Raw genomic sequence first — 27,548 nt, 5'->3', positions numbered from 1 at the left:
TTGATGTTACACTGACTGTGAGGGTAGAAAACACTCAGCACTTCCAATAGCTCCCTCTGCCCGCAGTGGGACAGGTCCTGTGGGTCTGCTCAGAGTTTCACAGAAAATGCAATGCGCTGTTTTATCAGTTACAAAACTGACACTTTAAAAAAAAAAAAAGAATCAGTCCCAAAAAGTTTAGGAGCTGAGTAGCTAAACTCTTCTTTTCTTCTGCAGTTTTCCTTGCCCAGCTCTGCTTTGTGAAAGATTTTTGAAGACTGTCCTACTGCCCTCTGTGGGCTTTAATGCAAAGTACCTTAAATAACCCTGTGGCCATGTGATGGGACATGAATCCCTCAGACACTTTTGCTTCTCCTCTCTCATGCCCATGTGCTGCAGCTGCTTATTAAACTGATACCTTAATTTAAGAAGGCAAATTGACACACTTCATGTGTCTACTAATGCAATAAGAAGCCTAGGAGAAGGCTTCTGTAATGGCTGTTTGGTCTTGCTGGTTCTGAAAGCCAGTGAGACATAACAAACTCATTTCCAAATTAACATACAGAAATGGGAGAATCAGTAATAAGTTTGGAAGAAAGATACTGGTACATATGAGATCCTGCCTTAGTTTTGATTGAGGTACCTTGTTTCAGTCAGCATTTTGTAGTTTTCAGGAGCTGGCCTGAAGAGTTTTGCAGGAAATTGAGTGGATAATCAATATTTCTAATAAGCTTTACATGTTAGAATGTCTGTGAAGCAAAATGGGTGTTTTCCAGCATTTCTCTACAATGGTCAGGTTTTAAAGAATGTAAAAATAAAGGCTGCTTTTTGTCTTCAGCTGCTCAGTGCCCCTTGGCAGTATGAGGAATCATACACAGAATAGACCGTGCCTGGGGTGCTTTTCTGCACCATCATTGGCCAGGGCAGTAGCTCAGATCCAGAGAAACTAGCAGAATTAATAGAGTTTCAATTTGCTCCCATTTGTTTGATCACATGGCAAAATATCATATTTATTTGTACTATCTACCAAACTAGAGATACACAAGAACGTTTTTGTCTCAATGATCAATTTGAACTTTAATTTGTAGACTGCAGTCGTTGCAATGAATTTTTACTAGTGCCACCTCTTAGGAAATAGACCTCAGTCTGCTCAGCTTGTCTGGTTTCAAGGCAGTATGGAAATTGATATCAGGTGGTTGTGGTTTTGGTCACGGTGCTTCTGGGCTTTACTTAAGTGCTGCCAGCAGCCACTACACATTCTGGGGAAGTAACCTTCCTCTGATCTACAGCACTGTAAGACCCAAACCAGCATCCTTTCCCAGGCTGGAGGCTGTTGAAAACAGTTGTGTTTTATTTGACTGCAGCAGAAACTTCCCTTTACACGAAGAGCCATTTACTGAACTTCTTGGAAACAAGCCTGCTGGGCAACTGACCATGCTGTTAAATCTCTTGCTAACACAATCCCAGCCTGCCAGCGTCTCCCACGTGTTCCTTCCCACCCCTGGGTTTCCACGCAAACCCACTGCGCCAGGCAGAGGAAGGTAGCCGGGGAGGAAGGTAGCTGGGGCTGGAGCACCCTCTGCAGGGACCTTCAGCCCATCACGGCGCTGGCCACGCCTGCCTGGACAGGGATACCCCCAGCCCACCGCGGCTCCTCCGCACTGCCAAGGTGATGGAGCCAGAAGGTCACAGAGGTCCTGCTTGGCTCAGGGAGTGTCAGCTCTGGGAGCTGCCAAATGCCCTCTCCTCTGGAAAGGGATGTGAAAGGCGTTTGTTGGGAGAGGGAAGCAGCATGACGGTGGAGATGCTAACCCAAATGCTGCTTAGTATGAGCCATCCTCTTTGCTGCATGAAGGCATCTATAATTTTAAGGCATTATTATTTATTAATTATTATTAATTATCCTCTGTAATTAGCAAAAAGTTATTATTACCATCTGACATTGAACAGAGTTGCAAGGCATCCACTACTTTTGTAAATTTTCCCTACCAAAACCACCATAGTGGTTGTCATATTTCCCAGCTGAAGGCCTGATACTCAATGAGTCCCTTCCTCTCAGCTTGCAGATGTGCTGGAAACAAACAGAAAATTCTAGGGCTTTCATTTCAGTGTTGTCTGTGACCATGCCATTGAACAAGAGATTTGACAAAAATTTATTTTTAATATCATTGCTTATGGGCACAGTCTCCTGTTCTGATGGCATGCAATGTGTAGGGCAAGCATTACTGTCTAAGATTTAGCTGATTGTCAACTAGTTGCATCAATGCCTTTGAGTCCTATATTAAGCCAAAAGTAATGAAATAGTGAAGCTTAATACCCTTTTTCAGAGCTGGTATGTTCAGGATCACATGTCATGGCTTGTTATAAATGGAGTTGTGATATGCAGTTTGCAGGGAAGGAATTATCTGTAACTGAGGCACTTGGCTGTCATCAGCTGAGATGCAACCAAGTCATGAAATTCTCTAAAAACAAGGAAGGAACTCTATGACAGCATTTGGTTTGCATTCCTGAACTTTCTGCATGAAAAGGTTGAGAAGGGCTTTTGGCAAAGGAATATTAACAGAATTAGCCTGTGTCAGATACATCAAATTAGGTGGCATCTATACTTTTGTCACTTAAATAGATGTACAAAACAGTTCAGAAATAAAGCCCTTCTGGTTTTGCAATTTTCAGTGGCTTTCTCTGTGCACATTTCAATGCCATCACTTCTTGCAGTTTGGGAGTACAGCCCCTCTTATTCCTCTTTCCCAATTTGAGTTGGAAAAGCAGTTCAAAGAACTGGCAGGTGAAACAAGTATCTCAGCAATATCACAGCACATTATATGCTCCTTCTCAGCCCCGTGCTTGTCTGATACATGGTTGGAATGGAAGCTCTCAATTTTATTTCAAAAATCAAATTTCCACTGTTCAAGGTATAAGGTGAAAACAACTGAACCATGAAAAGTAGTTCAAGATTATTATGTTGTTTTATATAATGAATCTAGGTTCCCTTCCTTTTAGTGTTTGCATTTTGAAACAGTGGCTTTTTCTGAAGCCAGGACATATGTCAAGTTACTTTTGAGAATGTTCAGCTGCTGCCTGGCCAAGTTATAGCCCTCAGGTATGACAGGCTGTAGCCAAGCTCTCAGGCTTCTGTGAAAAGCTTTTTAAAACACTATTGCATGCTGCCTTTAATCTATTTATATTTACTATTAAACTTCCATCATCAATGGCTCTATACATTGTTGCCAAGTACACAATCTATGTAAAAGTCCTTCTATAATTAAGGACGTCTACCTGTAGAACACAGAGTGCCATTCCCATGAAAAAAATAGAAAAAAGTAAAAGCACTTCTTATGGCTTTGTGGAAAGACAAACACTAGTTCAGCAGGCCACTAAAAAATCCAACCCACTCTCTGATCATAATTTATTAAGAAAGGTTGTGTGATTTTTAAAGCTAAGTCTTGCCTCCCTTTTTTTTTTTAATCCTCCCCTCCCTCTCTCCCCCGCCCCAAGACAATATTCAAAGTATTTCTCAACATATTGCAGAGATCAAGATTTTTGTTTCTCAGTCAGACTGATTCTCAGACTGTGAAATGGAATCATAGAGGCCGTGAATGATTTATTAAAATCCAGAGTGAAGGTAATAAGAGTTGGATAAAAAACCTACAGTACTGCAATAAGGTAGATCTTAAGGTCTAAGAGGAAAATCACGAACTTAGTATGTGCTTCATCATTTGAACATTGGCCACAGGTGATAGAGGATAGGGAGACACTATGTTTCATTCTGGTTTCGTCATTAATTACTGGTTTATGTTTGTACTTGCTGCCTTAGGGCTCAATCCTTATCCTGCCAGACTGGGATATGGACTGAAATTTCCGAACCGATGTGGCACGGTGCTGCTAGCTCTGTCCTGCAGCGTGGCTTGAGGCCACCTTCATGGCTGATGAGCCACGACAGCTCTGCGAAGTCGAGTTCGGCAATTAGAGATCCCTGCAGGGACTTTGGCCTGCTGGTGTAGAGGAAGAAATCTTGCATTCGCTCTCTACAGTCCTACAGCCCACTCATGGAAGTGGTAGAGGACGGGGTGGGTACTTGGAAGGATCTGAACCACGCAGCTCACTGGTGGTGGGGTGTAAACAAAGGAGCATTACTGGTGTAACGCCCTGTCGCTCCAGACGGCGAAACCTTCGCTGGTGTCCAGGGGCCTCGGGCAGCGACCGTCCCCGCGCGTGTCCCCCAGCGCTGCCGAGGGACGCGGGGGCAGCGGGGACAGCCGCTGGCGGGGGCAGCCGCTGGCGGGGGCAGCCGCTGGCGGGGACAGCCGCTGGCGGGGACAGCCGCTGTCAGGGGCTGCCGCCGCACCGCCGCCGCTCTCGCCAGGCCGGGCCCGCAAAGCGCCGCAAAGCCGCCGCCGGTGACCCGAGCCCGGGGCGCGGCGGGAGCGGGGCCGGCTGCTCCACCGACGGCAATCGGCAGCACCGCTCCCGACGTCTCCGCCGCGCCGGGGCCGGAGCCGGCGCTGATGCGGGCAAAGCCGTGCCGGGCCGTGCCTGCCGGCGCCGGGCGGGGCGGGGCGGGGCGGGGCCGCGGTGCCGTGAGGGGAGGCGCGGCCGTGGCGCGGCTGTGGCTCGGCACGGCCCGGCACGGGGTGGTGCGGCGCGGCACGGTCGGTGCTGCCTCCGCCCGGGCGGGAGCGTGCGGAGGGTCGGCCGGCAGGAGGCAGGGAGGGAGGGAAAGAAGCAAGGTGGGAGGCACCCCACGGCGCCGCTCGGAGCCCGGCCCGGCCACGGGAGCGCGACAAGCGCCTGGCACGGGATAAAGTTATCCCGGAATAAGGCTGCACGCATGTGCGTCACCCCGGATGTGAACATGCCGGCCCGGCTCCCCGCTAGCTCGCTCCGCCTGGCTCCAGCGGATGGGCTGAGCCGAGCCGTGCCGAGCCGTGCCGTGCCGAGCCGTGCCGTGCCGAGGCGTGCCCGAGGCCCTGCAGCCCGATAGGGACGGGGGGAGGCCGGGCCGCCCGGGCGCCCTCGAGGGCTGAGGTGCGAGAGCCCCTCCCGGCGGGCAGGGGCAGGTGCGCAGCCCGGGGCGAGCGGCGGGCGGGACCCCGGGAGCGATGGATTTTCGTGGGAAGAAGTACGAACGCGGCAGTAACTGGTCGGACCCCGAGGTGGTGGAGCTGCTGCAGCTCTGGGCCGACGAGTCGGTGCAGATAGAGCTGGAGAGCTGCTTGCGCAACCAGCACGTCTTCAACCGCATCGCCGAGGTGCTGCGGGAGAAGGGCATCCACCGGACGGGCGACCAGTGCCGGGAGAAGATCAAGAAGATGAAGCTGGAGTACCGGCGGATCAAGGACAATAGCAAGGCCCCGCGGGGCGGGCGGACGTGGAAGTTCTACGAGGTGATGGACCGGGTGCTGACCAGCCGGCCGGCCCTGGCCTATGGCTCCCTGAGCGGCAGCATGATGGCTCAGCAGGTGCTGCAGGGCAGCATGGTAGAGAGCTACCACCACCAGTTCGCCTCCTCGGCCCTGCCCTTTGGACACTCCCAGCACCCTGAGCTGATGGAAATCAAATGTGAGGAGGTGAACTCTGATGACCACAGCTTGACCCCAGAGCCCCCACAAGCCATATCATACCAGCAGGGCTCCCCTGAAGAACAGGAGATGGAGAGAGCCTTCTTGGAGAGGGCCCAGAACGACTCTCCCATCTCCAGGGTGGAGATTCCTATTGAAACCAGTGTTTCACCTTCAGGTAGGGATAGCCTTTTACATTCCAACGTAAGGTTTCTGCCCATTTTCCCAGAAAAAGAAGATTATTTCTGGTGCAGAGGTAGACACCTGGTTCTCTCAATGACATTTGGATCCTTGTTTTCCACCTCCCAAAAAGCTTTACAGTAGAATGCTGGCATCTCCATTTGTGGTCTTCTGGCTATTCCCAAAATGCAGGTTATCTTGCTGCAGGTAAATGTAATCTAGAATTACTGAACTAGCATAAATACTGTTTATGAAATCCAAAGGGCTCCATAAGCTGGGCTAAGCATTTGTATTAGATTTCAGTATATAATGCTGACAGTACTTGCCATATTGAAAAAAACCCAGTTGCATGCTTTTTGGTACCACTTGAACATAACCAGAGCTGTCTGCAATCCTCATGCTGAATTGTATCAGGAGACCCTCTTCTGCCATGGTTGCTCTATAAACCTTCAGGTGAAACTGTCCTTGCATCTGTTTAAAATACATTCTAGATCTAATATTTTAGCCCACTCAGCTGTGAAGAATACTTGAGAATAACCATTGCCTGCCCTTCTAAGCTATTCAGTGGAACTTGGAAAGAAGATGTTTTTGAAAGTCACTGGCAGAAACAACACATTTGTTTACAGGAGATGAGACTCCTGCACTGAAAGTGCAGTTGGCATTGCCTAGCTGCCAGGAAAGGTACAGTCGGGGAATCCTGGGGATTTCGAACTGGTCTAGGACAGGCTGATGGAAGACCATGAAATATTGGAGAAGAGATGATAACAAATGTGCGGGTTAATGCCTGAGGTCAGGAAGAAGTGGTATGCCCCCTTGGCTGTGGTGCTTGCATAGTTAGCCTAGTGGAGGGAACTGATGATCATTCAGGTTAACACAGAGGTCATGTAAGAGGCTGTTACTGGCAGCATAATGGTGTGCCCAATGTGTGATGTTAAAAAAAACTTTAAAAAATTTTTGCAAACCTCAGGATGACCTGACCCGTTATACTTTGTTTTTTCTGTAAAACCCTACTGTAGATTGAAGGGTGTTCTTACAACAGGCAGGGGAAGGCAGCGTAACATGCCCCTGCCACTTTGCTTGCTGCTCTTTTTCTTCCTTGCTTTTGTGTATTCACAGGTTTCAGTGAGCCAAACATGGCAAACTCATCACGGATCCAGAATGTCGTTCCCCGGCCTGGCTTCTCTGCCTTGCATCGGCTGAGAAAAAAGCGGAAAGGCCAGCGCATGAGGGACCCCCTTGATGATCTCTTGCTGAAGACTCTGACATCTCAGCGAGCCATGGAAGAGCGCTTTTTGCAGATGGAGGAACGCCGATTTCAGCGAGATTTGGATGTGGAGGAGCGTCGGATGCAACTGGAGCAACGCCGGTTTGAACTGGAGCGGGAGCATGAGTTTCGCATGTTCAATGTCTTTGCTCAAATGCTCAGCATCCTAAAGCAGAGCCATAGCGGCTCCTCCTCTGTTGCCATGCCTCAGGGTTTGGACTTCAGCCAGGCACTTTCTGAAATTGAGGGAATGGGAGGAAGAGGGGGCAACCTGCAAGAGATGAGGGTTCGGCCACTTGCCAAGAAGAGAGTTGACATGCATGGCTTCTGTAACCCCAGCAGCTTCCAAAGGAGCCCCTACCTCTCTGCTCGTGGCAACTTTGCCAACATTTTTCAGGGCTCCACTGAGGAAGGGTACAAAGCCTATCATGCTGACAAGTATGATGAAGACAAGAACCCCAATGTGAGTGAGAACCTCAAAGTGTTTTCCTTGCATCCTTGCTCGGGAAAAAATGTTTCTTAGAGGTTTGCTGACAGATATGCTAAGTGGGCTTTTTGTTTTTTTTTATTTCACTAATACAAGGTGAGTCAAACTGTTCGTTTGAGGAAAAGAAATTAAAAGTAGCTTTGCAGATCAATTAGATATCAAAGATGAACGCTGTGTTCAACTCAGGTTTGCACACTCTGATTTTGCTATCAGGGTAATAATAGCAGTAGCAGACCTTGAAAGATGTAAGAAATCTGCAGGAACAGAGCTTGTGTTCCTCCTTCCACCTCATCACCTCTATTGCCCACTGAGGACCATTTCTGATTATATCTGATTATATCTGATTATTGCAGGTGATGGGTGCAGGAAATAGAACTACTAAGTAGTAGCTTTTTTTTTTAATTACTTTTAATAACACTCAGCACTTTTTCTGCCTGTTTGCACTCAGCTGCTCAGTTTTAAGTAGCTCGTCATAGCCCTCTTGTGGCACAAAGGCTGTTAGTACTTCATGGCAAATTATTACTGAGTAACAAGTATAGTAAATATAAATAACAATTTATATGTGGATTACTTTTAATTGGATAATTCAGATACTGAAGTATCTGAATAATAAAAATTCTGAAAAAATAAAAAAAACCCTGAAGTTAAGTTGAAACTTTAAAAATATTTTATTATTAACCCTGACTTTAGTCACCCTGTGTTGAGGGGATGAAACTGTATTGTTAGATTAGAAACACACAGGGAAATTTTTGTTACAAGGTGTATTATGAGGTACAAGCTGCTGCTTCTATCAACTGTTGTCTATGTAGGAGGTAGTTTTTTAAAACAAATACCTAAAATCAGACTTGTACTTTAATAGCATGAGAAGTGTACAGTTTAGATTTTCTTTCACATTTTTGAAATTTGTTTACCCAACCTCTTCCAATAATTAAAATGTTCTAGTAGATTTGAACTCTTCAAGATCTAATGCCATACTATATATGGCCAAATAATAAACCTGGAACTGTATGGTCATATCTCCAGAGTGGAAAATTCAGTGTATTAACTACTTATAATGACTGCATGTTTATATGGTTTCTGAGCAAATCAGGAGACTGGAATAGCAATTACTGATAAACAAATGCTTTTAAGATCAAGAAATGTATCCAAAACCTTGTTTAAAACTGCTGCAGAAGGGTAAACCTTGGTTTTTTCAGTGTTGTTTTAGGTTTTCTTTTTTAGGTACATATAAGAGTGAGTGAATTCAAGATTAAGTTAAACATATTCTGTAAAGAAGTATAAACCATTAGTACATATTCATTTACAGACAGTTTATTCTCTAAGAAGCCAAGTGCTTGGGATGTATTTGAAAACATACACACATAGATGGATGTCTCAAGTTATATATGGTGAAGTTTATGTGAACTATGTTTTGACTTTTCCTTGGTAAGCTCTTTGGAGGCAATTTAGTGAAGTGATTGCTAAGGTGATGTACTCACATGGTTTATGTGTCTATAAACAATACACTGTTTCTTTTTCTAGGGTATAATAAACTTTGGCACCAGTGAGAACAAGCTCTGCTTTGACCTGATGTCCAAGCGGGTAAGTTCTGTTCCAAAATGAAACACTGAATTTGCTGTGCAGTTCCTCTTCAATGCTTCCACTTTCCTAGAGTTACTGCTGTTGCTCAGGTTTCTCTGGTAAAGTTTTTCATTGAGAATTTTAGATCTATTTGAAGTCACTTTTCAATCCATCTACTTGTACATTTATTTATGTTATTTTCCCATGAGGATAGGAACATGGGTATTTTCCTCTTCATGATGAGTTTCCCTCTGGGGATGTACTTGTTTCAGAAAACTAGATGAAAATAAGATGAATTTTATTTTCCCCTGCTGAGAGTAGATTATTTAATACAGATGTTTGAAATTAGTTTTGAACTCCATTTAATTTTGAGCATCTTCACTTCTGTCCATTATAAAGTCACATAACTTGGACACCCAGTTCAGAACTCACCTGAAATGTGCAAGGGTGGCAGCAGTGAAATCTCTCAAAATCAGGGTGGGTCAGCTGCTACCTGATGGCTTTGGTCAGTTGCACCTGACAGAGGAGTGGAACACAGAGCACATCTGAAAAAGGAGAAAAAGTGAAAAGGAAACAATAGAACTGTGCTGTAGAGGAATGCTTCTAGATTTCCAGTAAAATCACTGCACAGGTGGCAGCCTTTGAGATGGGCAGGTGGCACTTTTTCCTAGCTGTAGTTACTGTGTGTGGGGAGGGAAGGTGGGCTCAGGGTTAGACAGTCTCTGCAGCTCTTGGTTACTCCCATTCCACCACTTCCCACCCTCAAAATATTCCTAGTTTTATTTCTGCCTGCCACTCCACTGATGGGGGATACTACCCCACCTCTCCGCCTTCCAGCTAAAAGAGCAGGTAAGGCAGAGCTGCTGCCTGCACAGAAAGGTGTCTTCTAGGCTGTGTAGGTGGGACCTTCCTTCACTGTCCTTTGCCTTGAAACTAACACCACGTCTGCAGAAAGTAGTGCAGAGGGAGTCAGTAGTCAGCTGCCTCTTAATTAGCCCTTCTATGAAAGGGAGTTGAGACTTTGTCAGCTATAGTGTTCGTACTTGGGGCAACAAGCAGAACAAAGATACTGTTGCCAGCTTCTTGGTAGGCACAGCCTTGAGTAACAGTGGGGATTCGCTGAAGGCAGCATCAACTGGGATTATAGGCCAGTATTTTTTTGCTATTTGGGATTAAAAATATTTACTGCTGCCACTGAATCATGTGTCCAATTTCTGTTTTCAACTTCTGGCCTTTAAATTAGAGCATATTTTGTGATGTGAGATCTCAGATGGTCTTTAAGTTAGCCCATCTGGTTTCCTTAGCCCTTAACACATTATTTTTAGGGATTCTCCTCTTATTAATTTGTAGTCATTTTTGACCAAGTCTGCTGATATGTTTGATGTTGCATTTTCAAGGTAAGTTTAGGAGAGGGATGTAAGGAGGCACAGTTTTTGGAGCTACATAGGCTCCGAGAACATCCACAGCTGAGCAAAGGAACTTTAATCCTATAGTATCAGGTTGTAATTCTGCATGGGATAAGGACAGTGTCTTTAAACTCCAGAGCTTGGCACCAGTTGTTAAAACACCTATAGAAAATGTTATGGTTTTGTTATCATGTGTGAAAATTTCACACTGCATGTGGAATTTCCCTCCTCCCTTGCACTATCACCTACTTGTGTCACCCCCACCTTTACCTTTTTTAGTATTAACTCATAGATTTGATTGCCATTAAATATTTGGAAGGTACGTTGTACCTAATACTTGTTTATTGCCTTTTTGTTTATCTAAAATGTTCTCTTCTCTCTGCCTGTATCAATGCTGTGTTTTCCCTTGCAACTTCCCAGAACTGGATTATATGAACCCTGATATTTATAACCTTGAAAATATTTAGGTGAAAGCAGTGTGTACCCTTTATCTAAATATAAACCTTCAGAAGGACCTCCATAGTTCAGGTGAATCTGTCTTTGAGATCAGAATGAACTTCTCATAGGGAACAAAGTACCTGCCCTGGGGAATAATTATTAAGAAGATAATTTCATTTTTCTCCTGTCTTTTGAAAGCTCCTGTTACTCTTCAACACTTACCAAAACTGATCAGAAATATAAATCTGAGGAAGCTACAGTAACTTGGAACTGAGATATAAATGAAAGCTGTAATTTATGAAAAAAATTGATGTATTGAATGTTTATTAAAGAAAATACATACCTGATTCTGATTAAAATTCCTTTCTAACTCCTTCTGACAGTCTAGACCTGAGCTTTCACAACTGGGATTTATCTTTCTGGCTAAAAACTGTTGTCCTCAGAGCTTGGGCAAAACACTCTTGGGGTTGCATTATTTGCTGAAAAAGTCTTCTGCAGACACCTTGGTTATGGGCATCACATGTTGCCTGATCTGCATCCTTTCTGTAGATTTCTGTGCAGTGAAGTTTTGGCTGCAATACCTTAGCAGAAGCCTGTAGTTCATACAGCCTGAAGGTATCACAGGTCCTTTTGCTGGTCCTGGCATCTGTAAGCTGCATTAATTTTGATGGTCAGTGGCTTTCCCAGTCTGGTTTTACAGCTGTGGAAGTTGCACGAGCGTCGTGCAGGTGTGTGCTTGTACATGGATCCTGTCTATCTCCATGTCTCCCTTATCAGTAACTGTGCCTTTAATGATTCTTCTCATTGCTCCCAGCTGACGCAGGCTGATATGAATCTGATAGATCCTCCACTGCTTCAGTATCCCGACTGGAGGGGTCATCTGTTGTAAGTCTTTTCTGTAACACTTCTCTTTTTGTCTACTTGTTTAATAAACAGAATGGTTAAATACAAACCTCTTCTGCTACATTCTCTAGTTAAAAGTTTCTTAGGTCGTTTAATCATCTTTTTCTTTGCAAAACTTTAAATTAGCTGCTCTACCAGTTCATCCAGCTAAAAATCCTTTTATGTGAAAGAAACTACAAATTTTCTAAAGCAAACAGAGTTTTTAAAGCATGTGCATGCATTAATGAATTGGGTAACTCCAAACAATTTTTTGAAACATAGTGAACACTTGAGGATGTTAATCCTTCTCTTCTGTGCTGGATTAAAGTTCATCAGAAATGCATGCACCATTATAGTCATTATCTGTGACACCCCTGCTGAGTGTGAAAATCATGTCTGTTCCAGGGGCCTGAGCTATCCTGTTTTCTAGCTGTTTTCACCAGGCTTTACTGTCCCTGACTTGATTTTCCTAAAATGTGAACTGGTTTGGAAGCCGAGCCTCCTGGAGAATATTTGAATCAATATTTGCTTTTGTGTATTTTTCAGTTTACGGGAGGAAGTGGCTCGATTTTTGACCTATTATTGCAAGGCACCTGCACCTCTTAAAGCAGAGAATGTAGGTAACCCATTGTCCATTAATATCTATGTCAATGTATTGCCATCTGTTGGGAAACAGTTTCAAATTCTGTTTTCTTAAACAAATTATTTGGTAAGAATGCAGCCTGTTATCATGTAAATGAGATTGATTCTTCATTTCAGTAGCTTTTGATGCACATTTCAGACAAATCACTTCTACTGTGTATTTGCCTCATGTTTCACTTCTGTGTGCCAACTCCTCCTGCCAGTGCTCCCAGTGAGGCTTTATATCTTCATCTCCTTATCTAGCTCAGGGACCTACAATGTCTGTATCCCTCAGCCTTGACAAAGAGTGCCCACGGTTTCAGTTGAGTTTCATGTCATCCCATTTGTCTCTTATACCTCAGGAAAAAGATCTGTGATTGAACCAAGAGTTACAAACAGGTCTGTAGAAACAGATCTTTTCAAACATTGTGGCAGTTTTTTTAAGAAAGGCATTGAGACCCGAGTCTCTGCAGGACTTTCTGACCTGTGAGAGATACAGCCTGGGATGCAGGAGCCTCTGGAGATCAGGGACTCCTGGCTCTGCTGAGTGCTGAAGACAGCAAGAGCTGGTGCAGCCATTGGTTACAATAATTCAACTGAATCCCATACTTCACATGAACTGAGGTTACCACTGGTCAGTTTGCTGACCACTGCCTCACCAAGGCATCAGATTCTTCCTGATACTTGGAATGGAACTCATGGCACCTGTGAGCATTTGTCCAGCAGAACCAGGAGTCAAACCTGCTTCTGTACAAGACAGTAGTTTCCACTTTCACACAAGTTGGGCAGGAGACCTGAACTGCTATTACCACAAAGAGATGATAACACATATCAACTGTTGAAAAGTATTTTGCTGTACTAGCAGCTCAGGACTGCTCCTCAATTTTTTTTTCTTACTTAAAGCCTATTCATTTTCTTAATTGCTTACTGGAATCAAGAATGGCACCAGAACAAAGTGTGTCTGAAGCAAAGAACATGTTAAAAGTTATTCTGGTAGAAGTGGTATTTCAGCAGGAAAATTCCACTAGAGAACTGGGGAGAAAATTTATTTCAGTGATATTGTCAGGAATTATTATTTTATAGTGTTGACTTTCTATGTACAGATTTATCACTAGCTTCTCTCTTTCTCCTGTAGGTGATTGTTTTAAATGGTTGTGGCTCTTTATTTTCTGCATTAGCTACAGTCCTTTGTGATCCAGGGGGTAAGTGGATGGTTGGAACACAGGTTTTTTTTCTGGGAAATAATGTTTTACTTTGTTTAAATACTGCTTGACAGAAGTGAAGTAGTAGAACTGGCAGTGGCCTATGCAAAGTTCTTGTTTTCAGCAAGATACTACTTGCAGGAAATTGTTCAATGAAATTCTTAATTTCCCTGGTCTGTGGATGTCATGGTGTCTGCCCTGTCTGCCTTCACTGTTTTTGTTTGTTTTAGTTTGCTGGACTAGACGTGGGCTATACTCAGGTTTACCTGGGCTCTTGCAGAAGATTAAAGAATTAATGTAAAAATAAAGGGAAGAAAAAGGCAGTAGCATTACAGTTTTTCCAGGGGACATAGCTGCAAAAACACTTTCATGATTAGCTAAAGCACATTAGGAGAGAAGACTGTGACCTGTGACCCAGTTGATAACTAGCTTTGTTTTCTTGGTTCCAGAAGCTGTTCTGATTGCTACTCCCTTTTATGGTGGCATTACCCAGAGTATCTTCCTCTATGGTAATGTCAAGCTGGTGTATGTCTACTTAGACAGTAAGGTAAGATCTGCAAGAGGGGAATAACAACCTCTGTAGTTAAACTGGAAAGTGCTGAGCTTTGGGAACCTCTGCAAACAATTCTCAGAACAAGGGTACACTACAGCCAGTAGACATTTTCTCAGTTTATTGCTAGGAAAATGGGCACATAGTTTACAAGAAAGTAATTTGGGACCGTAAATCTGGATTCCAGTTTTGTCCTTTTCCTGTATCTTACTCCCAATAACAGTCCTAGAAAGGGAAAAAATGACCATTTTGAACCTTAGAGAGAGAAGTACGCCTACTTCTCTCCTAAGTCCATCCTACTGGAGGTGGTCCCAGGGTGGAAGAGCAGATGGAGATCTTGCATTGCTTTAGTTATTCAAGGATAGCCAGAAAATCCTGTTTGTGGCCAGTCTCTGATTGCCATTGCTTTGATTTTAATTATTGATTTATTTATTGTCTTTGTAGTATAAGAGGATAAGATGGTTCTAAATCATTATTGTTGGGGATTTATTTTCTTTCAGGGAGCGTTTCTTAGTGGATTGGCTCAAGGCAGTCTCTATTGAAATAACTTTGCCTTTTTTATCTTTTTTCTGTCTTTCAGATTACTGGAACAAGCACTCGGCCTTTTCAGCTTACAGTGGAAAAGCTGGAAAAAGCCTTGCAGGATGCCCGGGCAGATGTGAGTTTAGCTGAACTTCACATTACCACCTAAGTTTACAAGATATTGGAGACATCACACCCCTTAAGTCTAAAGATCAAAGCATTTTCAAAAGCTAGTACTTGGCTTTCTGGTTGTCCTTGTAGACCACCTTAGATGAGGCTGCTTGCAAACTCGGAGGCAGTTCTAGGGGCACTCCCACAGTTTTATGTCTGTCCAGTTTTGGTCACAGCAGAAAGGATAAATCAGACTATTCACATAGCACTGGAACCCATTCATATCACCAAAAAAAAAAAAGTACTTGGGCATGCACTAAAATTTGGGACTACCCAGGGTTTCTCCCTCAGAAAGACTAGCTGAGTTACCTGGAAACTGACTGGTCTACACTGCAGGGCAGATGAATCCACTGAGAATACTGAGAGTTTTTGCAGGAGGGAAATCTAGAGGATAAAATGCAGGTGAATATCACTTTTCTGGAGTCAGTTTTTAAGTCTGACGTTGTCCTAATTTCTGTGTATGTTTAGCTGCATCTTTGAATTGTTACCAGCTCTGACATCTTCTGCCAAGTGTGCTGTAAATTAGTACACTTTTCATCCACCTCACTCAAATTCTCATCTTTCTTGCCACATTCATGGACAATCTTCAGTAATTTATTGCTTTCCAATTAGTGATGCAGCTCAGAGAAAGTGCTCCTGTGCTGAGAGCATGTGAGACCATCTTTCTCATTAATTGGTTGACCGGATGGCAACCAATTACTTGGTGGTGGCAATTCCCTCTTCTCAAAGCCATGGATGAATTCTATAATATTTTGCTTAGTTCACTTTGCAAGTTTTTTAATTAAAAAAAAAAAACCAACTTAATTTGTGGCTGAAAGTTTTCTCCTGCAAATCTAACCTTTGAGGTGAAAACTCATGGTAGAAGCTTAAGGGGAATCCTGTGTCACACTCACTGCTCAAGTAAAGGGACTGAAAATTTATCCCATGATGGGCACTCTCTTAATACTGTATTATTTGTATTCTACAGGGTGTCACTGTAAGAGCCTTAATTCTTCTGAATCCCCAAAATCCCCTTGGGGACATCTACTCCTTGTCAGAGCTAAGGGATTACCTGGAATTTGCTAAAAGGTATGTCAGTTTGGGAGGCCAAGATATCCCGAGTCAGATACAGTTTTTGGAATCTGGTGGACTACTTGCTGTCCCTGAATTTATCTGTGAATATATTTTAAGTCAGGCAAACTGTCTATTCTTCACACATATTGGTGGACTTCAGAAAGGAGAGGGGAGTGCTGGGAACATGGACCATGCAGTCATCTGAGTAGCAAAGCAACTTGAATCAAAGAATGCAAGTTTTATTTTTCTGTAATCTGAGGGAACACTATGGTGCTGTGCTTCCCCAATAGGAAGCTGAGTTCTTTTCCTCTCGGTTTCTCTATCTGTAAAGACAAAGAAGCATATGAATATGGGTTCCCAGCTTCATCATGGATCATTATACTCTTTGAGATTCTGAATCTATAGATGCTGAGTGGATGATGATACAACTTATTCTACATGGGTAGTACATACAGGAATTAATTTTCACTAGTACATTGGAAATGAAAAGATTTTTGTCTTGTATATAGTTGCAGTGGGTGACAGTAAAGCGGCTATACCTCAAATCACTTCAGTGTACACAAAATAGATCTGAGTTGAGAAAAGTTGCTTTATTTGTGCAAAATTTGGTATCCCCTCTTCTTTGTATAGAGCAAGCATTTGCAGGCCTGAATTTATCTCTGCTTCTAAACCAGAAGCAGCCTTCTTTTGTAATCTCCATTTTGTCTTTTTGCAGACATGAATTGCATGTGATAGTAGATGAGATCTACATGCTGTCAATTTTTGATGAATCAGCCACGTTTCACAGTGTCCTAGGCATGGACAGGTAAAAGCAATTCCTACTTCCCTGGCCATCTTCCAGTGACAGTTCAACATGGTGCCTTGCTGAGAACTTGTGACTGGAAGTTAAGTCATGAGCTAGCAAATTCTGAACCCACCTTACACTGATTTCTTTCTTCTTTTTTGTAATTTCTGAATGGCAAATGCATTTTGTCAAATACAATCTAAGCAAGTTAAAAATGGTAGCTATCTTTTTATTGTGGTACACTTTTCAATCTGGGCATCAGTATTTGGTTATGGCAGTCCCCAAAACTGAAAACATATTTTCATTTGTTGAAGGTGATGCTTTTCTTCCTACCTAAACATCTTTTTCCCATGTTTCTGTTGATGTTTGTAAAGACTTTCTGTTGCTGTTTACTTCCTTTTTTCCTAGAGTAGTCCCAGATCACAGTAGTATTACAGAATGGATAATGGCTTTTATTAGGTATTGTTTTAATGAGATGAAAAACTTCTAAAATCTTTCTTTGTTTTAATTTCTAGTCTTTGTTAGTAGTGCTAGCTTTCTTTTTGTGCTCAGTTGCAAGGAAATAAAATATACTTGGTTAAGTGTTAGCTCAATGTTGCTGGGCTTAAATGTAAAAGAACATCGCTTTTGATTCTTGACAAATACGCTGGCAGAAGCCTGATTTCTAGCATTATATGTACAAGCTTCACATGTTCAGGGAATCTGTGGGTAAAATTTAGTACTTTTAAGCATCTGTGTCTCTGAAATATTTAAAAATTCTGTCTAAAACTACTTCCAAGGGGTTCCTAGCTTCTAAAGTTAGGTTGCATTTGAATTTTCCCTGCTTGACTGCTGTTCCATGGTGCACTGTCTATCTCTGTGTAATGCTGCCTCTCTGTTTCTGCAATGCTGCACTGGTGATCCAAAACCTTCAGCACCTATGACACTAACTGCCCATCTGCATCCTTCTACATACAGATTGCCTGATCCACAGCGGACTCACGTGATGTGGGGCATCACCAAGGTGAGTGCTGGTTGTTATTATGCTGTGCCTTTGTGGCTGGTAGGTTTGGTCTGGGCTCCTCATGTTTTTCATGCTGGAAAGATCGAGTTTGTAGTAATAGGATCCTAGACTTTCAGTGTAATAAAGTGGTCTCTCTGCATCTTCTGCAGGATTTTGCCGTTTCTGGGATTCGATTTGGCACTTTATATACAGAGAACCAAGATGTTGCTAATGCAGTGGCTTCTTTGTGTTATTTCCATGGGGTTTGTGGACCTGTCCAGCACAAGGTTGCACAGCTGCTTAGAGACAGAGGTAAGTCAGTAGCTCCATGTACAGTCCTCTGCCATTTTGTGTGTCTTGGTACCTGGAAGATCCCCTCCCCTTACTTTCCCTAGTGGTCTCCTCTTTGTACAGCATAATTGAGTCTTCTGTTACCCTGAAGCTGCCCGTGCAACATGAAGCTGACAGGTCTGCAGAAAAGCACCATTTCTACAGAGCTCTTGTTCAGCAGAGTTAGAGGAGCAGCTTGGAAGAAGTGTGGTAGCTGTTTGTACAGAACTTGCCAGTGTTGTGTAGAACCAGCTGTGCAGAAACATGCTTGTGAGACAAGGGAAGTGACCTTCTAACTCTACGCAGGATGGAGTGCTAACAGTCCATGACAACTAAGAACTATAAATGTAGGAAAACTTCCTCAGGAAGGTCAAAGAGATACACTTCTGCACAGACATAAAACTGCAAAATAGTTCTTGCCTGTCTGAGGAAACAGAAAACAAAAGTAGCGGGTAAAGCATGAAGCAGAAAAAGACACTCAGTGTTTTTGAAGCTTGAACAGATCTTAATACTTTCTCAGTTTGTGATTCTTTTCTTTATCTTCTTCTGGTTAGAATGGATCAACCAGGTGTACCTGAGGGCCAACCATGCCCGGCTAAAAGCTGCCCATACATATGTGACAGATGAGCTGAAGACACTTGGGGTTCCTTTCCTCAACCGCAACGCAGGCCTCTTTGTCTGGATTGATTTCCGGAAGGTTGGTAGGCTTAGGAAGCGAGGCTTCTCCTGGGGTGAGGGCAGGTATGTAGTGCAGCTGCATCTAGAGGAAAGGTTAATATTGTGGCAAGCATTTTTTTTTAACAAATCTGTTGTCTGATGAGGATAGGGAAGGACTGCCTGATGTTTCAGTCTATTCCTTTTGTCTATCTGTGAACTTCCCTCCTTGCAGGAATCTCACTACTCTCAAGCCACTTTCCTCCCCATTTCTTCCTTTGTATCACAACTGCTGTACTTCAGAGGTAAAAGGTGTCTCCCTTTGGCCTTTGCACACCTCATGGGAATCACAAATTCATGAGGATCTTGGTGATGTAGTCTATATGTTACTAACCTTTGGCCCTTCTGATGACTCTCCTAGTACCTTAAGACAAGCACGTTTGAGGAGGAGTTGCTGCTCTGGAAGCGTTTTCTGGATAATAAGGTCCTCCTGTCCTGCGGAAAAGCCTTTGAGTGCAGTGAGCCTGGATGGTTCCGCATTATCTTTGCTGACAAGACCCACCGGCTGCAGTTAGGTGAGTAATGTTTTCTTCTCTTCTTCCTCCCACCAGAATTTCTGCAGCACTGTTCCCTTCTCTTCTCAATCCTAAATTTAGCCTATTATTATCCTCTTGTCTTCTCTGTTTTTTCTCCCTTTCTCCATCTTACTTTTCTGGATCTGATGGATTTGGAGACATTTGTGACTTAAACTAATCCACCAGTGTTTCTCCTCCCTATACCACTGCAGGTATGCAACGGATACGCAAGGTTTTGGAAGAGCGTGAGCAAGAGATACAGGCTGAGGAGAAGGAGCAGCCTTGTCAGTCAGATCAGGATGGCAAAGCAGATAGCACAGATGAAGTCATTTTTGTATCCCGCCATCAGGAGCCTACCTGTGCCAGTAGCTCCAGCCTTGGTGACCTCATTGGCCTCCTGCAGCAACAGATGCGTTCATCTGACTGGCTACAGAAAAATACAGCTGAGCAGTTTGCACAGGAAAAGCCAGAGATCTATGACGTGTTCAGCAAACTGGTGGGGAAGCAGTAGGGTCAGTGTGCCTTCAGGGGCAATCCTGAGCAGTGACTGACCCTGGGCCCCTAACAACCCAGCAGTGACCTCCAGCAAATAATATATTTTCTGTATAGCAAGAAAATTACTTTGTAAGTCCCCTTCTCTGCCCCCTATTTGAGATCTCTAATTTGTACTATATAGGTGTATTTCCTTGGATTGGGGTGAGGGTAGGGAATGGGGGGGGAGGGGTCTTGTTTGCGTGCTGCTCTCTGTCCTGCAGCATCATTGTATTTTATATTTCATTTCTAATGAATATGCTCTTAACTCTCTTATAAGGTCCTGTAGTGTAATTTTTTATTCTTCTTCACACTTTCCAAAAAGACAGAGACTTGAGATGGTTAAAATGTGTAAAGTTTTCATTTTTTTAAATGATCAGATGTAACTATTTTGGGGCCAGCTGTGGCAAAGAGATAGATTAATTGTCAGCCCTAACTTAGCCCCATCTAAGGGTAAATAAGCATGTGCATGGATTCATCTGCATGAGTGAGGCTCTTAGGACCATGGCCATCTAGACTGAATTCTATAAAGCTTTTTGTTTTGAGTTGGTTTCCTCAAACCTCAGTCTGACCTCAGATCAGACAGTATCCACTGCCCTCAGCTGGTGAAATGCCTGGCTTTGTTTATATTATTCTTTTTCATATTTATATAAAAAGACAGCATCCATTGGACTCTTGGCAGAATGTCAAGAAAAGAGCTACGAACAGAGAGGCGATTGAAAGTAGATGTTCTTTTGCATCCTTCCTATTCCTGGAAGTCCATCCCTTGTAGTTAACAATGAGGTATATTGGCAGAAGAGAGCAGAGAATGCTTCTGCCGCCATGCTAGGTGTACCTGCTGGTACACATGCTTCTGTCACCTACCACAGGCATCCAAGGTGGCACCTTCCACCATTATCAGGATAATTAATGCATTTTTTTTAATCTGTGTTTGCCAATTTGCAGGGTAATTTTTTTGTTTTGACTAAACAGTATTCTGTCTCGGTCTCTTTCCATTTTAAGACACTGTTTTCTGTACGCTGGTAGATAGAGTATTTGAGTTGGAAAGCTTCTTTCACAGATACAAAGCTCTTCAACTTCTGGTACTGTAAAATTTTAGGTATCTTAAAGGAATTGGAGCTATTTTTTCTGCATACATATTAATCAAGACTTGAAGGAAATTGCCCATGAAAACTGAATAGAAGTGCACCTTTCCTCTCCTCATAGATTTTGGCAGATGCACATGAATGACAAAAACACATCTGCATCATAAACCAAATTACCAAAGCATAGGCAACAAATAATTAATGCAACCACATTTTGCTGCATGGTGATGGTGGAGAACTTGGACGGTGAGAAGGAAAGTCTGAGCAATGGCTGAAGAGAAGATGGTGCTTGTGGCTGCTGGGAACAGTAGCCAGTTCCTCCCTCAGAGGCCAGCAATGAGGCAACGTTGGTGATGTGATTGGTAAGATCAGTATAAGGGATAGTTATAAATATCATATTTGCTTACTAGTTTGGCATTTGTCCATGGACAATATTTTAAGGTCCATGAAGAAAGCTATAGCAGAAGACAGGTCTCCTTAATAGAATGGGAGGTGAGATGTACAGCCAAAATAAAAATGGACTCCATGATTTGCCCCTTCTTATTTATATACCTAGGAGCACCTGCGCAACAAACTTTTAGGGAGTAAGCTCTTTGAAATCAAGAACCAGGTAAGACTGTATACATTTCAGGGGATCCCTAAAACAAATTCAACCCATTAATTACTCCTAATTTTCTTTTGTTGTTCTAGTCACTCTTATAGTTGGAGTATGTGAATAAACAATAGTAGCAATTAATATAATATTTTTCACCCATATATATTTACTGCTCAGAAAGCAGGTTTATTGTGCTGTCTCTGTGTGGATTCAGCTAGTAATGCACAATTCTGCAGGAAAGATGGTGTAATGTGCTTTCAGAATCCTCACAGCTGATGTAGTATGGCCCCCAGTCACTTACATCTCAGCTTGCTGTAACTTAACAGAACACACGCATACTTTGTTGCATGGAGTGTTTTCCATGGATTTTTTTTTTTTCAAGTTTAACATCTGCCTGAGGAGCTCTCCACTGAGGAATGTTATCTTGGTCACAGAAAACAGAAATTTAACTGGAAATGAGGTGAGAGAGAAGTGTGGTCATGAGTCTGCTGTTGGAATAAGCAATGGGTTTTTTTTACTGTCCAAGCCCCATAAATTTTGCAAATGGCCTTTACTGGTTTACAAGAAGTGGTAAGCATGTAGAAAGTCTTGTGCATATGTATATGAAGCTAAATAAATTCTTATTTGCTCTAAGAATACCCTGAGAGGAGAAACACAGGTTTTGCCTGTACAAATTGTTTGTTCTTTCTGCTGCCTTTGTATTAGATGTTCTCTCTGCTTGCTGTATCTCATAGTTCTCATTAATGACCTTTTTTTTTTAATGTGTTGCCAATCTCTACAGAAAAAAGTATAGAGAAAAGATTAAGGACTCTATAATCCCATGCTGTCTCTGCCCTCATTTCTTTTGACCTCTTTGTCAAGCAATAGGCAAACAGAGTAGCACCTTGAATGAAGCCAGTCAGATCTGTTTTTAAAACTGATGCATTTAATCTAAAATAAGAAATGCCATCAAAATGAGTATAACACCGTGCCTTCATTGCTTGTGCTCATTGTAATCAAACAGGGTAAAATCCACTTTGCATACAATTTTTGTGTTCCATTCATCGTTCATTTGAGCACAAAAAAGATCCTAGATGCTTTCATGGTCCTTGCCATGTTCCAGTCACTCTCTCTCTCCCCCTCCCTCTCTGTCCCCCTCCTCTGCCCCCTGCTCCATTTTGTCTCTCTGCTACAGAGAAATGTTCAGCACTTTTAGGGTAGAGGTGGAAATTTCCTGTGCAGTACTGCTCTCATCCACAGAAACTTCCATAACATATATTTCAGACATGTACTTGACATGCTCATGTTTGTGTGAAGGAAAAATCTGTGAATCTCTAAACTATTAACCTGTGTTATATTGAAGTTAAACAGACAACATAAGTGGGTCCCATTCTAGATAAGTATTTATGAAGGATCACTCAAAGAATGAATCTGTGAAGATGAGTGTTCCCTTACAGAAATTTAATAGAACCTAAGCAAAATATCTGTAAGGGGAAATATTTACTAATAACTTAAGAGTTCTCCACCTTAACTGAAGAAGGGCAGTTGCTCAAATGTTCTGTGTGATACCCTTTATTTTTTAAAAAATAAATATTAATACATTAATTTTTGTCTTTCTCTCTTGGAACAGTTGGGCTGGCTGCTGTGTGTTTCCCCCTCCCTATAATGACCCAGTTTTTTAAAGCTGCCTAGGGGTCAAATTATCATTTATATTGACAATTTCTCTGCAGTCTTCCTCCAGTTACTTGGTTACAGAATCCATCTATCGCTCTCGTCCTGCTGGCAGAATGGTGGCTTTATTTCATCAGAGAGATAGTGGCACACAGAGGCTCGATTAAAAAAAAACTTCTCATGGAGGAAGCTACATGAATCACAACCCGGAAAATTTCTGCATCTGAAGTATCAGGCATGCAAAACTGTTTTTGCTTTTTTAATTACATATGCAGCTATTTTTGTAAGATTGGGTGACCAATAGGAGGTTGTTTTTATTATTTCTGAAGCAATTCATACCACATCATGAAGAATAGGGCAAGGTAACCTACAAGGATTATATATAATAAGATATGTGTTCCATTTGTGAAGACCAGAGTGGCAAGACAGACTCATTTTCCATTCCAATTAATGCTTTATTTATTACTGACTTACATAAAACATTGGCAACTGACTGATGACAAGATCCTAGATTATCTGCAGCCAACAAATGTACTAAAGAGTTGGAGGTGGTTATAAATACTCTACTTTTTGTCCTCAGTTTGCCGGGATTGGTTATTTTTAGCAAGTAGCCAGTCGACCTTATCAAAATGAAGAATCAAAAATAGTCTGGAAAAACACTGCAAGGAAAGGCTATTTTTAGCTCTCCATCTATTCCCTGCTGCTATCCAGCAAGGTCTGATGGCACAGCTCATGCACGACTGCTTAGTTATTCTAGGCGAATGCTTGTTATGACCTGTCCTTTCCCTGGATACCTCACTGCAGAAGGCATTCAATTGATTAAAGATTAATGCCTCTGCAGACCATGACAGCTGAAAGCTTTAGGGAGGGGGGAACATACGCTGACAGATTGCTTCTATCTGCATCTTTCTGCCAGATTGTAGTTTCTTTGAAGGGAACTCTTGCCTAACTGAATTTCCTTGTGTCTCACATCCTTCAGTGGGAGCTATTGCAGCACCCCTTCAAAGTATATTTACACTTCTCCTTTCACTTCAGAAAGGCAGTAGAGGAAGTAATAGTTACAGACTTAAGTTAGATCACTGTTTTGACCAGTGCCATCCATCACAAACCAGCAGCACTGGAAGCCTATGATGGGCTGGATCAAGAGAAGAAACCATACAATTGGCTGCTAGATACAGTTTATTGATCAGACTAGTTAAAAACTCCACTGATATAAATGAGGGTACCATTCAGTTGTAAGACGTAAACCAGAATATTGAACCAATGCAATGACCTGGCTGCTACACCATCCTCCTTTCTCTTACAATAGAAACTCTTTAATTTAGTTCAGTACCTTATATATTGGCAGTAGCCATTAACAAAATTTTCAGAAGAATAAACTGACCTATGCATTTTTAGTTATGCTATGCTATTGGTTGAAAAAAAGGTGGGAAAATGTCCTCAAACCATTAGATTTCCGTTTCATATTTGCCTTTTAAAATTACCTCCTTTTATTATAAATGTGTTTTCAGAATGTGCTGCTTCCTTCACTAACTGCATAAGGTGCACCATAATCTCACATGCAGCTTCTTTACATGTGGAGACACGGTAGCTGGCAAAAGGTTTTCTCTTCTGCACACTGATCATCCCAGCAGAAAATGCAGGATGCCGTATGCGACAGCAGGCAAATGTATGGTGTGATGGTAAAGACCTTTAAAAACAAATTCCAAATGACCCCCACAGAGCCATATAAGGCAGGACATAAAAGGGCAAAGCAAAGAGAAGTGAAATATCTGATTTCTCCTGTGCATTTATAAAAATTGATAGCCTGTTATCCAGACGCTGATGAATATTTTCACAAGCTATAAATGGCAACCTGGAGTCTAAAAATAGATGCTGTGCCGCAGACTTGTCTGGCTTAGCTACATCACTAGAATATAAACAGGCTCCCTGATGTGGTTTCAGGGAAATCTCTATCAAAACAGACTACATCCTCCATTTTTCTCGCTATATTTTGAAAATAAAATAGCTGATGCCTCTTGCATTTGTTTAACACTAGCTTTTAATGAAATTGCACCGATTTCCAAATTCTCCTACAGGGATGAAAGGATCACCAAGTCTCCATGAATATTTCAGCTACAATTGATTCGATGCACTTTCTTCTCCCTGGCAGAGCAGGGAGGCAGAGGAAGCGCCTGCGGGCACTGCATGGGCTGGCGCAGGCTGCGCTCGGTGACCCCCACCCCTCCTCCCCGCCGCTGCACGTGGAACAGCCAGTGTCCCCGTCAGGCGACAGGGCTGGGAACCCCTCTCCCTGGCTCAGGCACACCCAGGCACGGCTCGTGCTGGCGAACCCCATAACTGCAGAGATCCAGTGCTCATCCAGCAGCCCTAACACGTGAATGGTGCCCCTTCCAATTCATAAAATCAGACACGGTGCAGCCATCTTCCTGAAGGAGAATTCCTGCCTCTGATTTATGAATGGGGCAGCTTGCAGCAATTTGAAGTTGATGGGTTAAGCCCAGAAATATTATGTGCTCTAACAAACCCTGGTAGCTTGTACTTGCAAGGAGGAACAAGGCAGTAGCAGAGGAAAAAGACAGTACTAGCGCTCAGAAAGATGCTTTAAGATCTATGAGTGCTGTCTGTTGTTGGCTTTGAATGTCATAAACAAGATGAAGAAGGTAGCAGTGAGTCTGAGAAGAATGCTACATCACCTGCTATGCCACGTGTATGAGGAGAGGTTTACAGAAAGAAGAGAAAGCACTGCAATGACAGCATTTTGCCTTTCTTGTGGGAGTACCGAGCTGTCTCTGTGTGCGTGTGGATGGTTTTGCAGAAAGCCATTTTCCCAAGGGCAGGTGAAGTGAAAGAGAACTAATCTATTGCTGAGAGTCAAGACTGTTTAAGGACACTGTACTCAGTGTGTGTGTGACAGACAGAGAGAGATTCAGTTTAGAGGCCTAGACCAGGGATAGGTACCCCATCCTTTCACAAACATATATTATAGGATAGTATGCCATAACATCGCAGTTGTACATAACATACAAATATATGAAAATGGCTACAAGAATAATTGAAGAGGGGCAAAATACATTTCAAGCCAGCAAAAGATGACACTATGAGATACAGATGGTAAGAGTCTTTTAAACCACCAAGGACTACAGAATAGAAACAGAGCTGGCATGCCTTGTATCCCAGGGAGCAGAGACACTGGAAATGCTTCTGGCCCAGAGATCAGGTGGTTGGAGGGGCTGCAGCTGGAGAGCTTTTTGTGGCAGGACATAAGTGTTGAAAACCTTATTGGTTAAACTATAACAATTGAAACAATTACAGTCGTAACATTTGAAAATTGTTTACAGGTGAGACATAAAAAGTAAGTCCTGTTTCCACCTGGGTGGCACTGAATATAGTCAGGATCTGCTGTTCCAGATAATGAACATGGTGCCCCATGCAGGGATATTGCTGCGCTGCTGAGCCATTGACCTGCACACAGTTCAGCTGCAGTATCAATATCTGCTATGAAGACAGGCTGAGAGAATTGGGATTGTTCAGCCCAGAGAAGAGAAGGCTCTGTGGAGGCCTTAGAGCAGCCTGAAGGTAGCCCCCAGGAAAGCTGGGGAGGGACTTTTTACAAAGGCATGCGGTGATAGGATATGGGGGAATGGCTTTAAACTGAAAGAGGGTAGGTTTAGATCAGGTATTAGGAAGAAATTTTTCACTGTGAGAGTGGTGAAGCACAGGTGGCCCAGAAAAGCTGGGAATGCACCGTTCCTGGAAGTGTTCAAGGCCAGGTTGGAGGGGCTTCAAGCAACCTACTCTAGTGGAATGTGTCACTGCCTGTGGGAGGGAGGTTGGAAGCAGATGATCCTTATGATGGCCTCTTTCAGACTTGGGTGTATTTTGTTTGGTTTGGTTGCTGTTGTGGATTTTTTAAAATTTGTTTTAGAGTTGATATTATTTTTGTTTGGTTTATTTTTTGATTGTTTGGGGTTTTTCTGTTTGGTTTTTCTGCCTACTGACCAAGTCAGCTCCCATTTTGGGAATGAAACCAGTGTCTGTGATTCCCACACAGATGGAGTTTTGTGCAACAAATTTCTGTTTCTCTGCCCTCTGTTAGAAAAGCACTGCTTCCAGTTACTTTTGAGAAGGGTTTGGGGAAGGTGTAGATTTGAGATGTTTTTTTATTAAAGTAGTGTGATCCAGCAGAAAGTGACACATGACCTAAAGGCTCTTGCTCAATGATAAAGTCCAATACAGTTTCGGAAAGATGCACAGGACCGGAGGAAAGCGAGCCAAGAATGCACATGTACTGGAAAGCAGGGTGGTGGCGGTTCACGGGCACGAATTTGGCCCAGCCAGACGAACACTGCGGCGGTCGCCGCGCCCTTTCCGACGGAGCAGCATCCATCGCCGCCATGAGGGAGCCGCGCCGGCCAGCCCCGCTGCACGCCCGCCCTCCCGCCGCCGGGCGGCGCTGGGGCTGCCGGGCCGGGGCCGCGCGTGCGCA

The 27,548-nt window shown here is 43.1% G+C and overlaps 1 protein-coding gene across 2 annotated transcripts; it reads left to right on the top strand.

Annotated features, from left to right (window-relative positions):
* Positions 1 to 4,598: 4,598 nt before the first annotated feature.
* LOC146436456 (1-aminocyclopropane-1-carboxylate synthase-like protein 1) lies at positions 4,599 to 22,993 on the top strand. Of its 2 annotated transcripts, XM_085062627.1 has the most exons (15): positions 4,605 to 5,715; positions 6,834 to 7,444; positions 8,990 to 9,049; positions 11,687 to 11,757; positions 12,301 to 12,370; positions 13,511 to 13,577; positions 14,027 to 14,124; positions 14,708 to 14,785; positions 15,788 to 15,888; positions 16,589 to 16,678; positions 17,615 to 17,660; positions 17,810 to 17,951; positions 18,524 to 18,666; positions 19,045 to 19,198; positions 19,411 to 22,993. In XM_085062627.1, exons 1-15 carry the CDS (start codon positions 5,079 to 5,081, stop codon positions 19,707 to 19,709), a joined length of 2,667 nt encoding a protein of 888 aa, XP_084918753.1. In that variant the 5' UTR covers positions 4,605 to 5,078; the 3' UTR covers positions 19,710 to 22,993. The 2 variants fall into 2 exon arrangements, 1 of the variants encoding a protein (XP_084918753.1); XR_014852677.1 differs by lacking the exon at positions 19,411 to 22,993 and having other exon boundaries at positions 4,599 to 5,715; positions 18,524 to 18,928; positions 19,045 to 19,113.
* The last annotated feature ends 4,555 nt before the right edge of the window (positions 22,994 to 27,548 follow it).

Source organism: Lichenostomus cassidix, chromosome 5, assembly GCF_008360975.1.
Source record: "Lichenostomus cassidix isolate B80296 chromosome 5, HeHo_3.0, whole genome shotgun sequence".
In the NCBI taxonomy this organism is placed as follows: Eukaryota; Metazoa; Chordata; class Aves; order Passeriformes; family Meliphagidae; genus Lichenostomus; species Lichenostomus cassidix.
Note: the sequence above shows the minus strand (reverse complement) of the source record. Positions and strands in the feature narration are given on the sequence as shown.